Source organism: Hylobates moloch, unplaced genomic scaffold, assembly GCF_009828535.3.
Source record: "Hylobates moloch isolate HMO894 unplaced genomic scaffold, HMol_V3 SCAFFOLD_3, whole genome shotgun sequence".
Classification (NCBI taxonomy): domain Eukaryota; kingdom Metazoa; phylum Chordata; class Mammalia; order Primates; family Hylobatidae; genus Hylobates; species Hylobates moloch.
Window position 1 is genome coordinate 120,061,450 of NW_026652278.1, and position 23,005 is coordinate 120,084,454.

At 37.8% G+C, this 23,005-nt stretch overlaps 1 protein-coding gene across 4 annotated transcripts in view; it reads left to right on the plus strand.

Moving 5' to 3' along the window:
- The window catches only part of LARP1B (La ribonucleoprotein 1B), a 153,688-nt gene that overhangs the window by 117,663 nt on the left and 13,020 nt on the right, over positions 1-23,005 (plus strand). For all 4 annotated transcript variants that reach the window (XM_032146902.2, XM_032146896.2, XM_032146888.2 and 1 more), the window contains 3 exons: positions 949-1,160; positions 1,924-2,030; positions 22,261-22,421. In XM_032146902.2, the coding sequence (XP_032002793.1) occupies positions 949-1,160; positions 1,924-2,030; positions 22,261-22,421 (480 nt within the window). The remainder of the gene's footprint in view (positions 1-948; positions 1,161-1,923; positions 2,031-22,260; positions 22,422-23,005) is intronic.

Below are 23,005 nucleotides of genomic sequence, written 5' to 3' on the forward strand. Positions count from 1 at the left end.
ATTTTCATGAACAAATCAGTGAGTAAAATAACTGAATTAAAAAAACAGTCAAAGGATTTGAATAGCAGGCTCACAAAAGAGGAAGTCTGAAGGGTAACTAGATATATGAAAACATGCTCAATTTCACTAGCAACAACTAGATCATTTAAATCCCATGAGATGGAAGATATTTAAGAGTTTGCACAAAACCCAGTCTTCACCAGAATGTTGAATTGTTGGAATTCTCACATGCTGCTGGTGAGAGTGTAAGTTGGTGAAATCATTATGGAAAGTGGTTTGGCGGTCAGTAGTCATTAAGTTAGAAGATGCACATCTCTTTTGACTCAGCATTTCCACTCAGATATAAACCCTAGAGAAACGCTCATACCTGTACAGAGACATGTTCAACAATGTTGATCACAGCATTGTTGATTAAACAAAAAACTTTGAAATAACATAAATGTCTATCTGCAGGAGAATGGATAAATTGTGATATATCTGTACACCACATACTATTCAGCAGTAAAAATGAACAAATTAGAGCTATGTAAATAAAACATGAAAAAAGTTTACAAAGTGATATATATATATAGCATTATGTTACATATGTAAAAGTTAATTATGCAAAATAATATTACATATATGTAATAATAGATCAAAATTCCAAATTTAAGAGGCTAGTTATCTCTGAGAAGGGAAAGCAGGAGGGAAATGGGATTAGGAGAGGTTACACAGGAAGCTTCACCCTTTCTTTAAAAGAAAAAAAAGGTCATAAATAGATATAGAAAAATAAAAATTGTATAAAGCTAGATAATGGTCAAAAAAGTATTTGTTATTTTTGTTTTTATATATTTGAAGTGTTTTCAGTGAAAAATCCTTTGAGCTTAGAGAATTCCAGAATTATCCTTATTCTCAAAGTAAAATATTTTCCTAGCATCTAAATAATTTTAAGAGTTTTTTATTTTGCAGATTTGACTGATGAATTAGCTCAGAAGTTATTTGATGTTTCAGAAGTAATTTCAGCAGCAATGGTTCATTCGTTGCCTACAGCAGTTTCAGAATCTCCTAGAATTCATCCTACAAGAACACCCAAAACACCTCGAACACCTAGGTTACAAGATCCTAACAAAACACCAAGATTTTATCCTGTTGTTAAAGAACCAAAAGCCATTGATGTAAAGGTAAACAAAACAACCAGGAATATAAGGCTTGCATTTTGTATCCTTTAACATTACAGAATGAGACGTTTTCATTTCTATCACATTAAAAAATGTGTGTTATAACTTGTAATATTTCACTTAAAAATCATACTTTACCATAGTGATATATTCTCAGGTTAAGAAATTTTTTGGTTGGGCATGGTGGTTCATGCCTGTAATCCAACACTTTGGCAGACCAAGGCAGGTGGATCGCTTGTGCCCAGGAGTTGGAGACTAGCCTGGGCAATGCGGTGGGACCCCATCTCTAAAAAAATACAAAAATTAGATGGGCATGGTGGCATGTGCCTGTACTCCCAGCTACTTGGGAGTCTGAGGTGGCAGGATTGCTTGAGCCTGTAGGGATCAGGGCTGCAGTGAGCCATGATCATGCCATTGCACTCCAGCCTTGGCAACAGAGTAAGACCCCATTTAAAAATAAACAAACAAAGAAAAACCTTTTTTACAATTGGATAGTGTAATTAAAGACGAACAGAAAGTATAATGAAGAATCACACTAAGCTGCACTTCATTTCATCTTTGTGTCACAAACCTACCAAAGGACTTCATTTATTAAGTTTTGTAACTTGTGTGTGAGATTTTTGAGTTTTGTGACTTCATATGATTTCACAATGTGTTATCTACAGTATGAAAATGTTTGAGTTCATTTATAGTCAGAGGGTTTTAATTTACTTGTGAAGTTCACACTATTGAAACTAATTGCAATGCTTGACTTTATTTTCTTTAGAGTCCAAGAAAGAGAAAAACAAGGCATAGCACAAATCCCCCTCTAGAGTGTCATGTTGGTTGGGTAATGGATTCCAGAGATCATGGGCCAACAACATCCTCTGTCAGGTACTATATTTCTCAAACATTACTTTTTTGTTTGTGATTTGAAGTTTTTTGAAAACAGTTACTAATTAGATATTTCAAAATATTTAAAAATTAATATGTTAGCAAATTATAGAACAATGAAAATGGTACAAAGAAGCCAAAGAAGAGATAAGTTTTATAAGTGTGTCAAGGAAATAATCCAGTTAGACAGTTTTTTTTTCCCATTTAAATTATTTTTCACAAATGTGAACTCTTAGATTTATAAACTATGTAGGTCTATGAAAGTTATCTTTGGAAAGATCCCAGAGTCTTGGTGGCATTTAATAGGTTCTTAGTAGATATTTATTGAGGGCATTAATGTGCTAAACAAACTACTAAAACTGTATAAATAATATAGAAACAAAGCATTATTATTTTGCTTTTTTCCCTCTTTTTTGGGAAATCATTTAGATTAGCTGATTATTAGCAGGAATTTTTTTTATAAGAAGAAAATTAATTAAAAAAAAAGAAGTCTAGAGCAAATCTTTTAGAGTGCCAGTGATATGCAAAGCACTATGGTATGTTTTATCCTTCAGAGGGGTTGCAGAGGTGATTTATTGCTCATTGCTTTGTGATTCTTTCTTTTAAATAAAAATAGAGACAGAATCTTGCTCTGTTACCTAGGATGGTCTCAAACTTCTGGCCTCAAGCAATCCTCCTACCTCAGCCTTGTAAAGGGCTGGGATTACAGGCATGAGCCACCTCACCCAGCCTGTGTTTCTTAAAAACCATTTTGTGTTTATAGTAGATATTTTCAGAATAATTAACTGATAGTTTTTCCATTTGAAAACTTTGGGAAAATAGGTTTTTGACTGGTTACTAGAAAAGAAGGATTAGTTAGTTTCATGAAGAGAAATGCTAGGGAGTTTATCATGCTCTCAAAACCTTGAAATCTGTCTTTTTAATGATACACATTTAGTTTCATGAAAAGAAATGCTAGGGAGTTTATCATGCTCTCAAAACCTTGAAATCTGTCTTTTTAATGATACACATTTGATTATTTTACATTGTTCTTACTAGCTATATTGTCTCTAAAAGATAAAAAGTGTGTATGTTCTTCTGCACACCTGTGGTATACTAATAGTTATTTTGGGGTTATAAGTGATTTTTCAGTTTTTTTCCCCCAGAGTATTTCTTTTTATTGGAGCAGTATATGTAGAGATCAACAACAATGGAAAATGTTTAATTTACCTAATGAAGGACATCTTGTCTTTGTTGCTTCCAAGTTTTGGGATTTATGAATAAAGCTGCTATAAACATCTATGTAAAGTTTTAGTGTGGATATATTTTAAAATCCCTTAGATAAATACTAAGGAGCATGATTGCTGGATTGTATAATAAGAATATATTTAGTTTTGTAAGAAACTGCCAAACTGTTTTCCAAAGTGGCCCTATCATTTTGCATTCTCACCAGTAATGTTTCTTTTTAACCTTGGTAATGTCTTGTTTTGAAGTCAGCCTTGTCTGATATTTATATAATTATGCCAGCTTTCTTTAGATGAGTGTTTGCCAGTGTATCTTTTTCTACCTTTTTACTTTTAAGCAATCTCTTTGTTTTAAAGTGGGTTTCATGTAGGCAGCATGTATTTGGGGTCTTTCTTTGCTTTTTATAGCCCAGTCTGATAATGTGTTGTTTAATCAGAATGTTTAGACCATCCACATTCAGTGTAGTTATTGATGTGGTTGGATTTAAATCTATCATTTATTTTTCTCATCTACTCTTTTTTTGTTTTTTTTTTGAGACTGAGTCTCACTCTGTCTCCCATTCTGGAGTGCAATGGTGTGATCTTGGCTCACTTCAGCCTCCGGCTCCCAGGTTCAGGTGATTCTCCTTCCTCAGCCTCCTGAGTAGCTGGGATTACAGGTGCCTGGCACCACGCCCAGCTAATTTTTGTATTTTTAGTAGAGATGAGGTTTCACCAGGTTGGCCAGGTTGATCTCGAACTCCTGACCTCAGGTGATCACCTGTCTTGGCCTCCCAAAGTACTGGGATTACAGGCATGAGCCACTGCACCCAGCTGTCTCATCTATTCTTCGTTCTTTTTTCTCTTTTTTTGCTTTCTTTTGGATTGAGTTTTTATGATGATCCTATTTTATCTCTACTATTGACTTATTAGTTATGTCTCTTTTTTATTTTTTACTGATCCTCTAGGATTTACAGGTATACTTTGTTTTGTTGTGCTTCATAGATACTGTGTTTTTCACAAATTGAAGGTTTGTGGCACCCCTGTGTTGAGCAAGTTTATCAATGCCTTTTATCTAACAGATGTACTCACTTCATGTCTCTGTGTCACCTTTTGGTAATTCTTGCAGTATTTCAAACTTTATTATTATCATGATGTCCTTTTTTTTTTTTGAGACGGAGTCTCACTCTGTCGCCCAGGCTGGAGTGCAGGGGTGCAATCTCAGCCACTGCAAGCTCCGCCTCCTGGGTTCATGCCATTCTCCTGCCTCAGCCTCCCGAGTAGCTGGGATTACAGGTGCCCAGCACCACACCTGACTAATTTTTTTTTTGTATTTTTTTAGTAGAGATGGGGTTTCACCGTGTTAGCCAGGATGGTCTCAATCTCCTGATCTCGTGATCTGCCCGCCTCGGCCTTCCAAAGTGCTGGGATTACAGGCATGAGCCACTGAGCCCGGCCTTTTTTTTTTTTTTTTTTTTTTGAGACAGAGTCTCACTCTGTTGCACAGGCTGGAGTTCTGTGGCACAATCATGGCCCACTGCAGCTGTAACCCCCTAGACTCAAGTGATCCTCCCACTTCAGCCTCCTGAGTAGCTGGAACTACAGTTGCATGCCATCATATCCAGCTAATTTTTTTATTTTTTATAGAGATGGGGTCTCACTCTGCTGTCTGGGCTGGTCTTGAACTCCTGGACTCGAGCAATTCTCCTATCTCGGCCTTCGAAAGTGCTGTGATTACAGACATGAACCACCATGCGCAGCTACTATTTTGTATTTTATGGTGATCTGTGATTAGTGATCTTCGATGTTAACTATTGTAATTGTTTTGGTGCACCATGAACCACGCCAAGATAAGACAGTGAACTTAATAAATGTTATATGTTTTCTGGCTGCTCCACTGACTGGCCATTTCTCCATCTCTCCCCCTCTTCTTGGGTGTCCCTGTACCCTGAGAGACAAAAATGTTGAAATTAGGCCAACTAATAACCCTACAGTGGCCTCTAATTGTTCAAGTGAAATTAAGAGTCAAAATTCTTCAAAATTAGGAATGCCATCATTAATGAGGAAAGCATGTTGAAAGCCCCAAGACAGGCTGAAAACTAGATCTCTTGTGTCAGACAACCAAAATATGAAGGCAAAGTTTTTGAGGGAATTTAAAAGTGCTACTCCAGTGAATACACAAATGATAAGAAAGTGAAACAGTTTTATTGATGATAGGGATAGAGTTTGAGTGGTCTGGATAAAAGATCAAACCACCCCCAATATTCCCTTAAGCCAAAGCATAATCCAGAGCAAGGCCCTGACTCTCTTCAATTCTCTGAAGACTGAAAGAGGCGAGGAAAGTGCAGAAGAAAAGTTGGAAGCTAGCAGAAGTTGGTTAATCAGGTTTAAGAACTGTCTCCATAATATAAAAGTGCAAGGTGAAGGAGCAAGTGCTGATGGGGAAGGTGCAGCAAGTTTTAAGGAAGATCTAGCTAAGATAATCAATAAAAGTGGCTACATTTCTGCAGGTCTACATCTGAAAAAAAAGTGTGGCTACCTTAAACAATAGATTTTCAGTGTAGGCAAAACAGCCTTCTATTGGGAGAAGCCATCTAGGTCTTTCATAGTTAGGAAGGAGCAGTCAATGTTTGGCTTCAGAGCTTCAAGGGACAGGGCTGACTCTCTTGTTAGGAGCTAAATGCAGGTGGTGACTTCAAGTTGAAGGCAATGCCAGAGCTCTTTTGAATTATGCTAAATCTACTAATCTGCTTATGCTCTATAAATAGAACAACAAAGTCTATGTGACAGCACATCTACTTACAGTGTGGGTTACTACACATTTTAAGCTCACTGTTAAGACCTACTGTTTAGAAAAAAAGATTCCTTTCAAGATATTACTGCTCATTGACAGTGTACGTCATCACCCAAGAACTCCGATGAATATATACAAGGAGATTAATGTTTCTTTCATACCTGCTAACACGTTTATTCTGCAGTCCATGGATCCCAAGGAGTCATTTTAACTTTCTAGTCTTATTATTTAGAATATTCATATATAGTCTATTCATAAGGCTATAGCTGCCACAGCTAGTCATTCCTCTGTTGGACCTGAGCAAAGTAAATTGAAAATATTCTGGAGAGTATTCACCATTCTACATGCCATTAAGAACATTGTTGATTCATAGGAAGAGGTCAAAATACCAACATTAACAGGATTTTGGAAGAAGTTGATTCCTACCCTCATGGATGACTTTGAGAGGCTCAGACTTCAATGGAGGATTTAACTACAGATGTGCTGGAAATAGCAAGAGAAGTAGAATTAGAAGTGGAGCCTGAAGATGTGACTGAATTGCTGCAATCTCACGATAAAACTTGAAAGGATGAGGAATTGCTTCTTATGGATGAGCACAGAGAGTAGTTTCTTGAGATAGAATCTACTCCTGGTGAAGATTCTATGAACATTGTTGAAATGACAACTACAGATTTAGAATATTATATAAAGCAGTGGCAGAGTTTGAGAGGGCTGACTCCAATTTTGAAAGGAGTTCTACTGTGGGTAAAATGCTATCAGGACAGCATCCATACTACAGAGAAATCTTTTGGGAACAGAAGAGTCAATCAATGTAGCAAATTTCATTGTTGTCTTATTTTAAGAAATTGCCACAGCCACTCCAACCATCAGCAACCACCACTCTGATCAGTCAGCAGCCTTCAGCATGGAGGCAAACCCTCCACCAGCAAAAAGACTATGACTTGCTGAAGGCTCATATGACCATTAGCATTTTTAGCAACACAGTTTTTTAAAAAATTGATACATAATATTTGTACATATTTTGGGGGTTCATGTGATATTTTGATACATGCATACAATGTGTAATGATCAAATCAGGGTAATGGGGATATCAGTCACCTCAAACATTTTTCTTTACTCTGTTCTATTTTTTTCCTTTTTTTTTTTTGAGATGGAGTCTCGCTCTTTCACCCAGGCTGGAGTGCAGTGGCGCGATCTCGGCTCACTGCAGGCTCCACCCCCCAGGGTTCACGCCATTCTCCTGCCTCAGCCTCCCGCGTAGCTGGGACTACAGGCACCCACCACCTTCCCCGGCTAATTTTTTTTTTTTTTTTGTATTTTTAGTAGAGACAGGGTTTCACCGTGTTAGCCAGGATGGTCTCGATCTCCTGACCTCGTGATCTTCCCGCCTTGGCCTCCCAAAGTGCTGGGATTACAGGCGTGAGCCACTGCGCCCAGCCTCCTTTTCTTTTTAAGATCTTTTTGCATACCAATCTTCTACCTATTTTGTACTATACCATATGTTATTGTTAAGTATGGTTACTCTATTGTACTATAAAACAGTAGGTCTCATTTCTGGTATTAACTGTATTTTTGTACCTGTTAAATAACTGCTTTTCACCCCCCTTTCCCCCTACCCATTCTAGTCCCTAGTAAGCACTAATCAACTCTCTATCTGTATGAGATCTACTTTTTTACCTCCCACATATTAGTGAGAACATGTGGTACTTACCTTTCTGTGCCTGGCTTATTTCATATACTATAATGACTTCCAGTTCTATCTATGTTGCTACAAATGACAGAATTCTTTTTTATGGCTGAATAGTATTCCATTGTGTATGTATGTTTATGTATGTGCATATGTATGTATGTGCATATATTTACACATATATACATATATACACATATACATACACATATATATATACCCATATATAATTTTCTTCATTCATCCATTGATAGACATTTAGGTTGATTACATATCTTGGCTATAGTGAATAGTGCTGCAATAAACGTGGAAGTGCAGCTGTCTCTTCGACATACTGATTTCCTCTATTTTGGATATATACCCAGCAGTGAGATTGCTGCATCAACTTCTATTCTGTTTTCTGTAGTGGCTGTACTAATTTACATTCCCACCAATGGTGTGTGAAGCATTCTCCTTTCTCTGCATCCTTGCAACATCCATTAATTTTTGTTTTCTTGATAAAAGCCATTTTAACTGGGGTGAGATGCTTTATCATTGTAGTTTTGATTTTTATCTTCTTGATAATTAGTAATGTTGAGCATTTTAAAATATACCTGTTGTCCAGTTGATGTCTTCTTTGGAGAAATGTCTATTAGATCTTTTGTCAATTTTAAAATGGGATTATTTGTGTTTTTCTTTTTTTCTACTGAGTTGTTTGAGTACCTTGTATATTCTAGTTATTAGTCCTTTTTTGGATGGATAGTTTGCAAATATTTTCTCCTATTCTGTAGGTTGTCTCTTCACTTTGTTGATTCCTTCATTTGCTGTGCAGAAACTTTTTTGCTTGATATAATCTCATTAGTCTATTTTTGCTTTTGTTGCTTGTGCTTTTAGCGTCTTACACAAAACATCTTTGCCTAGACCAATGGCCTAGAGTGTTTCCCCAATATTTTCTTCTAGTAATTTCATAGCTTTGGGTCCTAGTTTAAGTCTTTAGTCCATTTTGATTGGCTTTTTGTAGAGAGAGGTCTAACTTCATACTTTTGCATTATGGTTATCTAGTTTTCTTAGCACCACTTATTGAAGTGACTGTCCTTTCTTCAATGTATGTTCTTGGTACCTTTGTCAAAAATGAATTCGCTGATAATGTGTAGATTTTTTTCTAAATTTTCTATTCTGTTCCATTGGTCTATGTGTCTGCTTTTACATGAGTACCATGCTACCTTGGTTACCATGGCTTTGTATTATATTTTGAAGTTGGGTAGTGTGATGCCTCCAGCTTTATTGTTTTTGCCCAGAATTAGTTTGATTTTTCACGGCCTTTTGTGGTTCTGTATACATTTTAGGATAGTTTTTTCTATTTCTGTGAAGAATGTCATAGGTATTTTGATAGGGATGGAATTAAATCTGTAGAAGTTGTTGTGTAATATTGACATTTTAACAATATTAATTTTTCCAATCCATGAGCATGCGCTATCATTCCCTTTTTTTCGTGTGACCTCTTTAATTTCTTTCATCTGTGTTTTTTAGTTTTCTTTGTAGAGATCTTTCACTTTGGTTACACTTACACCTAGATACTTTATATATTTTTGTAGCTGTCTTGACTTCTTTTTCATCGTGTTTGCTATTGGCATATATAAATGCTACTGTTTTTTGTATATTGATTTTGTATTGTGCAACTTTACTGAATTGACCCAGATTTTTGGTGGAGTGTTTAGATTTTTCTAAATATAATATCAGATCATCTGCAGGCAAGGATAATTTGACTTCTTCTGTGGATGCTCTTTCTCTTGCCTAATTGCTCTTGCTAGGACTTCCAGTACTATGTTCAATTAAAGTGGTAAAGTGGACAACCTTGTCTTATTCCAGATGTTAGAGGAAAGGCCAAGTGCTCATATGTCTAAGACAATGAGAAAAACACCTTGAAGGCATTTTAGAGACCTCCCGCCACAGGACCAGAGGACTAGGAGGACAGAATGGGGCCCTGCACAACTTCAGGAAACTGCTCCCGGCATTCCAGCTGCTCCAGCTGTAGCATGGCTAAAAGGGGCCCAGATACAGCTTGGGGCTGCTGCTTCAGAGGGTACAAACCATAAACCTTGGCAGCTTCCATGTGGTATTAAGCCTGCAGGTGGTGCACAGAATGCAAGAGTTGAGGCTTGGGAGCCTCTGCCTATATTTCAGAGGATGTATGGAAAATCCTGGATGTCTAGACTAAAGCCTGCTTAGGGGCAGAGCCCTCATGGAGAACCTCTACAAGGACAGTGCAGAGAGGAAATGTGGGGTTGGATCCCTCATACAGACTCCCCACTGGGGCACTGCCTAGTGAAGCTTTGAGAAGAGGGCCACTGTCCTCCAGACCCCAGAATGGTTGATCCACTAGTAGCCTGCCCCCTCAGCCTTGAAAAGCCACAGGCACTCACTGCCAGCCCTTAAGAGCAGCCATGTGAGCTAAACCCTGGAAAGCCATAGGCATGGAGCTGCCCAGGGCTTTGTGAGCCCACCCCTTGCACCAGCATACCCTGGATGTAACATATGGAGTCAAAGGAGATTATTTTGGAACTTTAAGATTTAGTGATTGCCCTTCTGGGCTTTGGACTTGCATGCAGCCTGTTTCCCCTTTCTTTTGGGCTATTTCTTCCTTTTGTGTATTTACCCAAGGCCTATACCTCCATTGTATCTTGGAAGTAACTACCTTGTTTTTGATTTTACAGGCTCATAGGTGGAAGGGACTAGCCTTGTCTCAAATGAGACTTTGGACTTCTGAGTTAATGCTAGAATGAGTTAAGACTTCGGAGGATTGTTGGGAAGACATGACTAGATTTTGCAATGTGAGGATGACATGAGATTTGGCAGGGGCCAGGGTGGAATTATATGGTTTGGGTCTGTGTCCCCACCCAAATCTCATGTTCAATTGTAATCCCCAGTATTGGAGGTGGGGCCTGGTGGGAGGTGATTGGATCACTGGGGCAGTTTCTCATGGTTTAACTCTATCTGCCTTGGAGTTGTCATTGTGATAGTGAGTTGTGAGATCTGGTTGTTTAAAAGTGTGTGGCACCTCCACTGTCTCTCTTCCTCCTGCTCCAGCTATGTGAAGTGCTGTTCCTCTTGCCTTCCACCATGATTGTAAGTTTTCCTAAGGCCTCCCTAGAAGCTGAGCCAGCATCATGCTATACTGCCTACAGAACCATGAGCCAATTAAACCTCTTTCCTCTATAATTTACCCAGTCTCGGGTTTTTTTTTTTTTTTTTTTGAGGCGGAGTTTCGCTCTTGTTGCCCAGGCTCAAGTGCAGTGGCGTGATTTCAGCTCACTGCAACCTCCGCCTCCCGGGTTCAAGTGATTCTCCTGCTTCAGTCTCCTGAGTAGCTGGGATTACAGGCATGCACCACCACGCCTGGGTAATTTTTGTATTTTTAGTAGAGATGGGGTTTCTCCACGTTGGTTAGGCTGGTCTCAAACTCCCGACCTCAGGTGATCCGCCCACCTTGGTCTCCTAAAGTGCTGGGATTACAGGCATGAGCCACCACGCCTGGCCGGGTATTTCTTTATAGTAACGTGAGAATAGCCTAATACATCTAGCTGAAGGTTTGTTGATTTTGTTTATCTTTTCAAAAAGCCAACTTTTCATTTCATTGATTTTTTTGTACTTGTTTTAGCCTCAATTTTATTTATTTCTGCTTTGATCTTTATTGTTTCTTTCTACTAATTTAGGGTTTGATTTGTTCTTTTCTAGTTCTTTTAAGTACATCATTAGGTTGCATATTTGAAACCTACTTTTTTGATGTAGGCATTTATTGCTATAAACTTCTCTCAGTACTGCTATGCTGTATCTCATAGGTTTTGGAAAGTTACGTTTCCATTTGCATTTGTTTGAAGACATTTTGAAGTTTTCTTCTTAATTTCTTTATTAATCTGTTGATCATTCAGGAGCATGTTGTTTAATTTCCACATTTGTGTAGTTTCCAAAATTCTTCATGTTATTGATTTCTATTTTCTGTTGTAGCCAGAAAAGATACTTGATATGATTTTGACTTTTTAAAATTTGTTGAGACATGTTTTGTAGCCTAACATATGTTTTATCCTGGAGAATATTCCATGTGCTAATGAGAAGAATGTGTATTCTGCAGTAGTAGGTGAAATGTTCTATAAATGTCACTAGGTCCAGTTGGTCTAGGTGTAGTTTAACTTCATTGTATCTTTGTTGATTTTCTGTCTGGATGATCTGTCCATTATTGAGAGATGGGTGTTGAAGTTCCCTGCTATTATTTGTATTATAGTCCATCTCTCCTCTAGATTTATTAATGTTTACTTAATATATCTGGGTGCTCCAGAATTGGGTGCATATATTTATAAATTGTTACAGCCTCTTGCTGAATTGACCCCTTCCTTTATCATCATACAGTGACCTTCTTTGTCCTTTTTTGTTTTGTTTTGTTTTGTTTTGTTTTACAGACTTTCACTTGTTCTATTTTGTTTGATACAAGTATGGCTACTTTTTTTTTTTTTTTTTGCTTCCGTTTGCGTGGAATGTCTTTTTCCATTCTTCACTTTCAGACTATGTGTGTCTTTATAGGTGATGTGAGTTTCTTGTAGGCAATATATTGTTGGATCTTGTTTCTAAAAGTTTTTAAAAATTCACTCAGCCATGCTTATATCTTTTGATTGGAGAATTTAGTTCATTTACATTCAGTATTATTATTGATAGATAAGGACTTACTACGCAGTATTTCATTACTTGGTTTCTGGTTGTTTTGAACTCCTCCCTTACTTCCTTCTTACTGCCTTTGTTTGTGATTAAGTGGTTTTTCTCTGTGAGTATGTTTTAATTCATTGCTTTTTATTTTTAGCATATCTATTATAAGTCTTTGCTTTGTGGTTACCATGAGGCTTACCAAAGCCATAGCTATATTATTTTAAACATATGACAATTTAACTTTGATCACAAAGAAAAGGAAAGAATCAAGGGAAAAAGTAAAAAACTCTACACTTTAACTCCATCCGCCCACATTTTGACATTTTGTTGTCTTAATTTACATCTATTTATCTTCCCTATCTCTTAACAGGTTGCTGTTAATATTTTCAGTAGATTTGTCTTTTAGTCTTCATATTAGAGATATGAATGGATTACATGTAACAATTACTGCGTTAGAGCATTCTGAATTTGTCTACTTTTACCAGTGAGTTTTATACCTTCAAACATTTTTGGTTTTGCACATCAAAGTTTGTTTTCTTTCAAATCAAAGAACTCCCTTTAGCATTTCTCGAAAGATGGGTCTAGTAGTGATGAATTCCTTTAGCTTTTGTCTAGGAAAGACTTTATATCTCTTTCCTGTTTGAAGGAAAACTTTGCTGGGTACAGCATAGTTGGTTGGCAGGTTTTGTTTTTGTTTCCTTTTATCCTGTAGCACTTTGAATGTGTCACTTGACTCCCTCATGGCCTGTTTGGTTTCTGCTGAAAAGTCTCTTGCCAAAAAAATCAGAGCTCTTTTATATGTTCTTTTATTTTTTTCTCTTGCTGTTTTAAGGATCTTCTCTTTGTCCTTGACATTTTCAGGTTTGATTATTATTTGCCTTGGGATACTCTTATTTGGATTGAATATTGATATGGTTTGGCTTTGTGTTCCCACCCGTCTCATCTCGAATTGTAATTCCCATAATCCCCATGTGTCAAGGGAGGGACCTGGTAGGAGGTGATTGGATCATGGGGGCAGTTATCCCATGCTGTTCTTGTGATAGTGAGTGAGTTCTCACAAGATCTGATGGTTTTATAAGTGTTTGATGGTTTCTCCTTCACACATACTCTCTTACCTGCCACAATGTAAGGATGCCTGCTTCCCCTCCCACCATGATTGTAAGTTTCCTGAAGCCTCCCCAGCCATGTGGAACTGAGTCAATTAAACCACTTTCCCTCATAAATTACCCAGCCTCAGGTATTCTTTATAGCAGAGTGAAAATGGACTAATAAAAATATATTTGGTGATTTCTGACCTTCTGTACCTAGATATTTATATCTTTCTTTAGATTTGGAATGTTTCCTGTTATTTCTTTGAATAAGCTTACTACTCCTTGCTCTTAAGTCATCATTGAATGCCAGTGGCTCTTACATTTGTTCTTCTGAGATTATTCTTTATATCTTGCAGGTGTTCTTCATTCTGTTTTTTTTCTCCTCTGACTGCATTTTCCAATAGGCTGTATTTGAGCTCACTGATTGTTTCTTGTAATGTGAGAGCCTATAATCCATTTTCAGAAAACGTATTTCTGAGTTCCAGGATTTTTTTTTAAATTTCAATCTCTTTGGGTTACATTTCTCTGATAAATTTCTGAATTGCTTCTCTGTGTTATCTTGGATTTTGCTGAGTGTCTGTAGAACTGTTATTTTGTTCTTGATCTGAGACCTCACGCATTGCTTTCTTCTTTAGGTTGGTCCCTGACTCTTTGTCCATTTGGGGATGTCATAGTTCCGTGTTTGCTGTTGTTTCTTGTGGATGTACATCTGTGGCTTTGCTTTAAAAGATTTATTATTTATTCCAGTCTTTGCTGTCTTGCTTGTTTTGTCTAAGGTATGTTTGCTTAGCGATTCTTTGCAGCTGCCTGTGAGTCACCTTAATACTATTGTATATCACTGCCTCCTTTTGGGCACTAGATGGCGCCTTAAGCCCAAGTTTGCCTTGGCTCTCACAAACAGAGCACTGGCTATCAGATGGTGGGGGTGGCAAAGGGGATTATCCCAACTATGTGGTAAGGCTGGCAAACGGTTTGTACCCAGAAAACGCATGGATCATGCCTCCTACAGTGTGGTCCTGCTGAACAGCCACTCTGATATGGCATCTCTTTTGGCTGAAATAAAGAGGAGAATTTCAGGGCTAGGGTTTCTGTTCCTGCGTCCCCTCTTTTTCTGTAGCTGCCTTCATGGGTTTGTTTCTCCCTACTGGTCCTCATGATATTATACTTCTTATGGGTTGAGGCAGGAACAGTTTTCCTGCAAGGAAACCCAAGATGGTGGGAAAGCTGGCTGTCCTCCTCGATCTAACTTTTTCCAATGAAGAAGCTGAGTCTGGGAGGAATTTTTCATGCACAGAGCCTGGCAGATTGCGGAAAAGGCATCATGCAAAGAGAAGGCTATTTCTCTTACTGTTTGCTTAGAGTTTTTCAGTTCTCTGTGGCTCACGGATAGTATCAGTCTCAGATTTGAGTTCTGGGATATTGCTGATGATAAACTTTGTGCTAGATATTTGTTTTTGGCTTTCTGTGGGAGAGTGAAGCCAGATTGCTTCTACTCTGCCATTTTGGTGATATCATTGTCTCAATAAGGTATTTTTAAATTAAGGTATGTACTTTTAAGTTATAATGCTATTGCACACTTGGTAGAGTACAGTATAATGTAAATATAACTTTTATATTTACTGGGAAACCAAAATATTCATGTGACTTGCTTTTTTGCAATATGTGCTGTATTGTAGTGGTCTAGAATTCACCAGCAATATCTCTGAGACATGCCTGTATAATTCAGCTGTTCCTTGAATCATGATGTGGTTACATCCTGATAAACCCTTTGTAGCTTGAAAATATCATAAGTTGAAAATGCATTTAATACACCTAACCTACTGAACATCATGGCTCAGCCTAGCTTACCTTAAATGTGCTCAGAACACTTATATTAACCTATAGTTGGGCAAAATCTAACACAAAGCCTATTTTGTAATAAAATGTTGAATATCTTATGTAATTTATTGAATGCTGTACTGAAACTGAAGAACAGAATGGTTGTATGGTACTTGAACTATGGTTTTTACTGAATGCATATTGCTTTTGTACCATCATAAACCTGAAAAACCGTAAGTGAAACCGTCTTTTAAGTTGAGGACCAGCTTTATACATTTTAACTTACCACAGTCTACTTTCAAATAATTTTATCCCACTTCATGTATAGTATAAGCACCTTACAACATTAAACTTTCATTATTTCTCCCCATTTCTCTCTTTGTTTCTTTGTTTCTTTTTTTTTTAAATTAGAGACAGAGTCTCGATCTTTCACCCAGGATGGAGTGCAGTGGCAAAATCTCAGGTTACTGCAGTCTCAAACTCCTGAACTTAAGCAGTCCTCCCACCTTAACCTCAAGTATCTGGGACTACAGGTGTGCACCACAATAGCTGGCTAATTTTTAAAAATATTTTTGTTGCGACAAGATCTTGCTATGTAATTCAGGCTGGTCTCTAACTCCTGGGCTCAAGCAATTCTCCTACCTTAGCCTCCCAAAGTGTTGGGATTACAGTTATGAGTCACCACACCCAGTCCCCCATTCTTTGTGCTATACTTTATTATTTTTCTTTAGACAGTTATGTGTACATGTATATACACATACATATATCTGCACATGTGCGTACACACATACACACATATAGTTTGAGTAGATAGTTTAGCACATTAAATCCTTCATATATATCTATTAAAAACTTTCTAAATGCCGTTGAGAATCTGGGAGATTTCTTTAGTAGGTTCGTAATAGATATTTGCCTGTTATTAATACACCCACACACAAACACATACACACACGTATGAAGTATTTATCCTGCTCTGGTTCTCTGATGGTTTCAGATTTATGGCTTTTTAAATTGTTAGAATACTTTTTGACTCATCATAAATTTTTTTGCCCTGTTTTCTTTTTCTCCTTCTTCTGGGTTTCAAATTACATGTATGTTAGACCATTTGATAATACCCATAGCTGTTGGATGCTCTGATCTGCTTTTTCTCCTACTCCTTTTTTATTTTATTTTTTTATTTTTATTTATTTTTATTTTTTGAGATGGAGTTTTGCTCTTGTTGCCCAGGCTGGAGTGCAATGGAGTGATCTTGGCTCACTGCAACCCCTGCCTCCCTGGTTCAAACGATTCTTCTGCCTCAGCCTCCCGAGTAGCTGGGATTACAAGTGCAAGCCACCACGCCCAGCTAATTTTTTGTATTTTTAGTAGAGATGGGGTTTCACCATGTTCGTCAAGTTAGTCTCGAATTCCTGACCTCAGGAGATCCGCCTGCCTTGGCCTCCCAAAGTGCTGAGATTACAGGCGTGAGCCACTGCGCTTGGCCTCCTACTCCTTTTAAATTGTATTTCACTTTGTATAATTTTGATTGACTTATATTCAGGTTTCCTGATTCTTTCCTTAGCTGTGTCTAGTGTGCTAATAAGTCCATCAAAGAAGTATTCATTTCTGATATTGTGTTTTGTATATTTTGCATTACTGTTTGACTATTTATTTATTTATTGAGACGGAGTTTCGCTTATGTCGCCCAGGCTGGAGTGCAATGGCACGATCTCAGCTCACCGCAACCTCCACCTCCTGGGTTCAAGCGATTCTTCTGCCTCAGCCTCCTAAGTAGCTGGGATTACAGGTGCCCGCTACCACACCTGGCTAATTTTTGTATTTTAATAGAGACACGATTTCACCGTGTTGGCCAGGCTAGCCTTAGACTCCTGACGTCAGGTGATCCGCCCACCTCGGCCTCCGAAAATGCTGGGATTACAAGTGTGAGTCACCGGGCCTGGCCCCATTTGACTTTTTAAAAATAGTTTTCTTGGCCGGTTGCGGTGGCTCACGCCTGTAATCCCAGCACTGTGGGAGGCCGAGGCGGGCAGATCACGAGGTCAGGAGATTGAGACCATCCTGGCTAACATGGTGAAACCCCATCTCTATTAAAAATACACAAAAATTAGCCAGGTGTGGTGGTGGGCGCCTGTAGTCCCAGCTACTTGGGAGGCTCAGGCAGGAGAATGGCATGAACCCAGGAGGCGGAGCTTGCAGTGAGCCAAGATCTCGCCACTGCATTCCAGCCTGGGCGACAGAGCAAGACTCTGTCTCAAAAAAAAAAAAAAAAAAAAAAAAAATGTTTTCTTGGCTGGATGTGGTGGTGCTCACTGGTAATCCCAACTACTCAGGAGGCTGAGGCAGGAGAATCACTTGAACCTAGGAGGCGGAAATTGCAGTGAGCTGGGATGGGGCCACTGCATTCCAACCCAGGCAACTGAGCAAGACTGCATCGCAAAAAAAAATAAAAGTTTTCTTTTTTTCTGCTGAAATTCTCCGTCTCTTCATGAATGTTCATCTTTTACATTAGATCCCTCAACCTATTAATCATGGTTATTTTAAAGTTCATTTGTGATTATGCTAGTACTGAGTTATCTGTAAGTCTGGTTGTATTTATTACATTGTCTCCTGAATTTTATTTTTTCTTTTTGTGTGTCTTATACATTTTGATTGAATTCTAGATTATTACTTCTAGACTTTTTTTTTTGTTTAAATCTTGCCAAATCCCAGTCTGAATAAATCCAGCTTTCTTTCTATTATATTTGCTCCTAGTCTACTGAATGTTGCTAAAGTAAGTCCTAGGCTTATTGATAGTAATATAGATTCATGTGCTGTAATTATAGTTAGAGCTTCGATGTTATCTGTATTTCTTTTACTAATGTAAGTATTCGATATTAATTTTATCTTCGTTCTTTCCTTTTGATTGAGGAATTCTTTGTCTCTGCTTTCCTTTATCTCTCATTGTTCCATCTTTTGAAAACTGTTTTCAAATTTCTATTTGTTAGTCCTCATTTTGATCTACCTCTTTGCTTTCTTCTGGCTCCCTGTGATAAGTATGCCAGTAAGGTATATTTATTCATTGTGGAGAATTTATTTAATGATAGCTACCGCTTTTATATGCTTCAATAAATGTTCCAGGCACTGTGCTCAACATTTTACATGCATTATTTGTTTCTCTATGTCTTCTTTAGACAGTAAGTTCTTTAATATAAATAACTTCTCAGTACCTGTCATACTTTGCAGTCAATAAATAACTACATGAATGAAACTACCGATTCCATATAGAGACGGGGAATTTTATAGCTGTAAATGCCTACATTTAAAAAAGAAAAAAAGATCCGAAATTGGCAACCTAGCTTTATACTTTAAGGAACTAGAAAAAGAAGAGCAAACTAAACTCAAAATAATAGAGAAAATCAAGGAAACTAAAAGTTGATTCTTTGAAGAGATCAAGAAAATTGATGAAACTTTAGCTAGACTGACAAAGAAAGAGAGAAGATGCAAATAACTAGAATCAGAAAAAAAAAAAAAAAAAACTGGGGATATTACTACTGGTTGACCTTACAGAGATAAAAAGGATAAGAGAATACCGTGGGCTGGGTGTGGTGGCTCATGCCTGTAATCCCAGCACTTTGTGAGGCCGAGGCAAGTGGATCACAAGGTCAGGAGTTCGAGACCAGCTTGGCCAATATGGTGAAACCCGTCTCTACTAAAAATACAAAAATTAGCTGGGCGTGGTGGTAGGCGCCTGTAGTCCCAGCTACTCAGGAGGCTGAGGCAGGAAAATCACTTGAGCCCGGGAAGTGGACGTCACAGTGAGCCAAGATCATGCCACTACACTTCAGCCTGGGCGACAGAGTGAGAGTCTCTCAAAAAAAAAAAAAAGAAAAAGAAAAAGGAAAAAAAAAAACCCCAAAATTAACACCCAGCCTGGGCAACATGGTGAGACCACGTCTCTACTAAAAATCCAAAAAATTAGCCAGGCATGGTGGTACTTGCCTGTAGTCTTAGCTACTTGGGAGGCTGAGGTGGGAGGATTGCCTGAACCCAGGAGGTTGAAGCTGCAGTGAGCCATGACCATGCCACTGCACTCCAGCCTGGGTGACAGAGCAAGACCCTGTCTCAAAAAAATAAAAAGTAAAAAAGAATTAACACCAATCCTTCTCAAATTCTTCCAAAAAAATTGAAGATGAAGGAATTTTTTTTTTTTTTTTTTTGGATACGGAGTCTCACTCTGTCGCCCAGGCTGGAGTGCAGTGGTGCAATCTCAACTCACTGCAACCTCTACCAGCTATACCACTCTTAGTTAAATATCAAAAGTATTGAAAACACATATTGTATGCCCATGTTTATAGCAGTATTATTCATGATAGCCAAAAAGTGGGATTCTCAACAAAAGACTGGATAAACAAGTATCCAACAACAAATGACTAGATAAACACATACAATGGAATATAAATATTCAACCACAAAAAGGAATGAAATTTTGATTTATGCTGCTACATGGATGGACTTTGAAAACACTATGCTTAATGAAATAAGGTTGACACAGAAGGATAAATATTATACGATCTCACTTATATGGAGTACCTAGAATAGTCAAATTTAGACAGAAAGTAGAATAGAGGTTACTAGGGGCTGTAGGGAGGGGTAGAGGGGTAGTTTTTATTTAATAGGTACAATTTTTGATGGAGATGATGAAAAATTTTGAGTCAGATAGTGGTGATGATTACAGAATATTGTGATTATATTTAATGCCAATTAATTATACACTTATGAATAGTGTTTAAAATGGTAAATATTATGTTAGGTATATTTTTACCACACATGTACACACAAAAACTCCTAAAATTCTTTTTTATTTCATTAGAAAAATCTTTAAGTATTAGTTGTAACCGTCAGGCTCTTAGTGACAAATACAAGATTTCTAAAATTTTTATTTTTGCTTGAAAGCTCAAATTTTATCATTGGAAAAAACAGTTGTTTGCCTTGACATTAAAAACTCATTTTTTTAATCGCTGGGCGCAGTGGCTCACGCCTGTAATTCTAGCACTTTGGGAGGCTGAGGCGGGCAGATCACGAGGTCAAGAGATCGAGACCATCCTGGCCAACATGGTGAAACCCCATCTCTACTAAAAATACAAAAATTAGTTGGGTGTGGTGGCAGGCACCTGTAGTCCCAGCTACTCAGGAGGCTGAGGCAGGAGAATCGCTTGAACCCGGGAGGTGGAGGTTGCAGTGAGCTGAGATGGCATCACTGCACTCCAGCCTGGCAACAGAGCGACACTCTGTCTCAAAACAAAAAACAAAAAACAAAAACTTTTTTTTCATTTTCAAGGAAATGAGAGATAATAAAGTCTGAGTAACCATAGTTTGTTGGTTGTTCTTTTAGTTAAACATGAAAAAAGTTGCTAGTTTGCCTTATAACTTAATCACACAAGTGCTTTGCTTTAAGAAAACGATTGTAGCTTTTTTTTTTTGAGATGGAGTTTTGCTCATCACCTAGGCTGGAGTGCAATGGCGTGATCTCTGCTCACTGCAACCTCCGCCACCCGGGTTCAAGTGAGTTTCCTGCCTCAGCCTCCCGAGTAGCTGGGATTACAGGTACATGCCACCATGTCCAGCTAATTTTTGTATTTTTTATAGAGACAGGGTTTCACCATGTTGGCCAGGCTGGTCTCGAACTCCTGACTTCAGGTGATCCGCCCGCCTCGGCCTCCCAAAGTGCTGGGATTACAGGTGTGAGCCCACCACACCCAGCCCCATTGTAGTTTAATATGCTGCAAAAATGCTTTGTGCTTTCTTCTCATTTTTAAAAAATTGTAAAAAATGTATAACATGAAATTTACCATCTTAACAGTTCTTAAGTGTACAACTCAGTAGTGTTCAGTATCTTCACATTGTCGTGAAACAGATCTCCAGAACATTTTCATCTTGCAAAACAAGCTTGCATTTCATGTTTGTCACACACAAAAAGATATGTACTCATGAGTGAGATTTTATAAAGTTAATTTTTTGGCTTTATCAAGGATATTTTTAAGTTGAAATGGAATTGTTTTATTTTTTCTAATTGCAAGTGCATAACAATGAAGAATGCAGTCACAAGTAAGTAAAGTTTGGTGCCACTGCCTCAATTCACATCAGTTTTACACACCATTGCTTCTGTACCTTCAGTAGAAAGGTCAACACAGAGGCAAGGGCCAACAATGTCTTCTTATTTTGAAATCAGTTTTGACTTCGTAGACTTTCTAGAAGGTTCTTAGGAACCTTCCAACAGTCCACAGACCACTTTGAGAACCACTGATTTAGATAAATGTTTTAGGAAGATGACTTTGGTGGCAGGATAGAGAAGGGACACTTGGAAAAACAAAGAGACTGGTTAATTCAAGTGAAAGAAGAGGAAGATCTAAATTTGAATTTAGGTCTAAATTTGAATTTGAGTGCAGATGAGAAGGAAAAGACAGATTTAGGAGACAGATCAAAAGTGGAATTGATTTAGAGAATTGCAGGTTCTGTCTTACTTTTGATGCCTTTAGAAAAAAAGAAAATTGCAGGTATGTCTTTGAGATAATGAAATTATTTTCCATCTTTGTGCCAGATTTTACCCCTAATCTCCATGTATTCAATTTACATCACTAACCTAAATTATTCAAGATAAATTGAAAGTTTCCACATAATAAAAAACTAATCTAAATTAATAATGATTTGGAGGAGGAATGAGCTATTCAGTTATCTGCTTCTGCTTAAACTATGTTAGCTTGAGAGTTTATGACCATGCTTTTTATCAGCTTCTGAATTTATATATGTGTATTGAACATAAGTAGCACTATATGCAGATCTGTATGTCATTAATTTAGGAGAGTTTTAGGGACTACTGTCTTTTCCACTGCTTAGACCCCCAATAATGAAAAAAAAGTACAAATTGGTTCATATACTTGGTTCTTGATTTTTCATTTTGAAGGCTTTTTTCCCCTTCCTCAAACAGCACTTCAAATGCTTCACCTTCAGAAGGCGCACCACTAGCAGGAAGTTATGGATGTACTCCTCGTTCATTCCCAAAGTTCCAGCATCCTTCTCATGAACTTTTGAAGGAAAATGGGTTTACCCAACAAGTGTACCACAAGTATCGTCGAAGATGCCTAAGTGGTAAGATGCTTGTCCTTTATCTATCTAATATATTTAAAATTAAAATATAATTCTAAAAAATTTAAATATTGTCATTTAATATCAGGTTAAGATATTCTTTTATTGTTAGACTATAAATAGTTTTACTTTAAGTAAACATGTTTACATATATCCTTTATTCGTGTACTTTATAACTTAGACACATTAGGAAATAAAAATTAATATACTCGGCCGAGCATGGTGGCTCATGCCAGTAATCTCAGCACTTTGGGAGGCCGAGGCATGCAGATCACTTGAGGTCAGGAGTATGAGACCAGCCTGGCCAACATAGTGAAACTCCATCTCTGCTAAAAATACAAAAGTTATCTCGGTGTGATGGCAGGCGCCTGTAATCCCAGCTACCCAGGAGATTGAGGCAGGAGAATTGCTGGGACCTGGGAGGCAGAGGTTGCAGTGAGCCAAAATTGCGCCATTGCACTCCAGCCTGGGCGACAGAGTGAGACTCTGTCTCAAAAAAAGAAAAAAAATTTAATATACTCTTCTTGTAGCTATTGAGAGATATTTATTATTTAAGCAGTGAGTCAAAAAATGGGTTAGAATTTGTC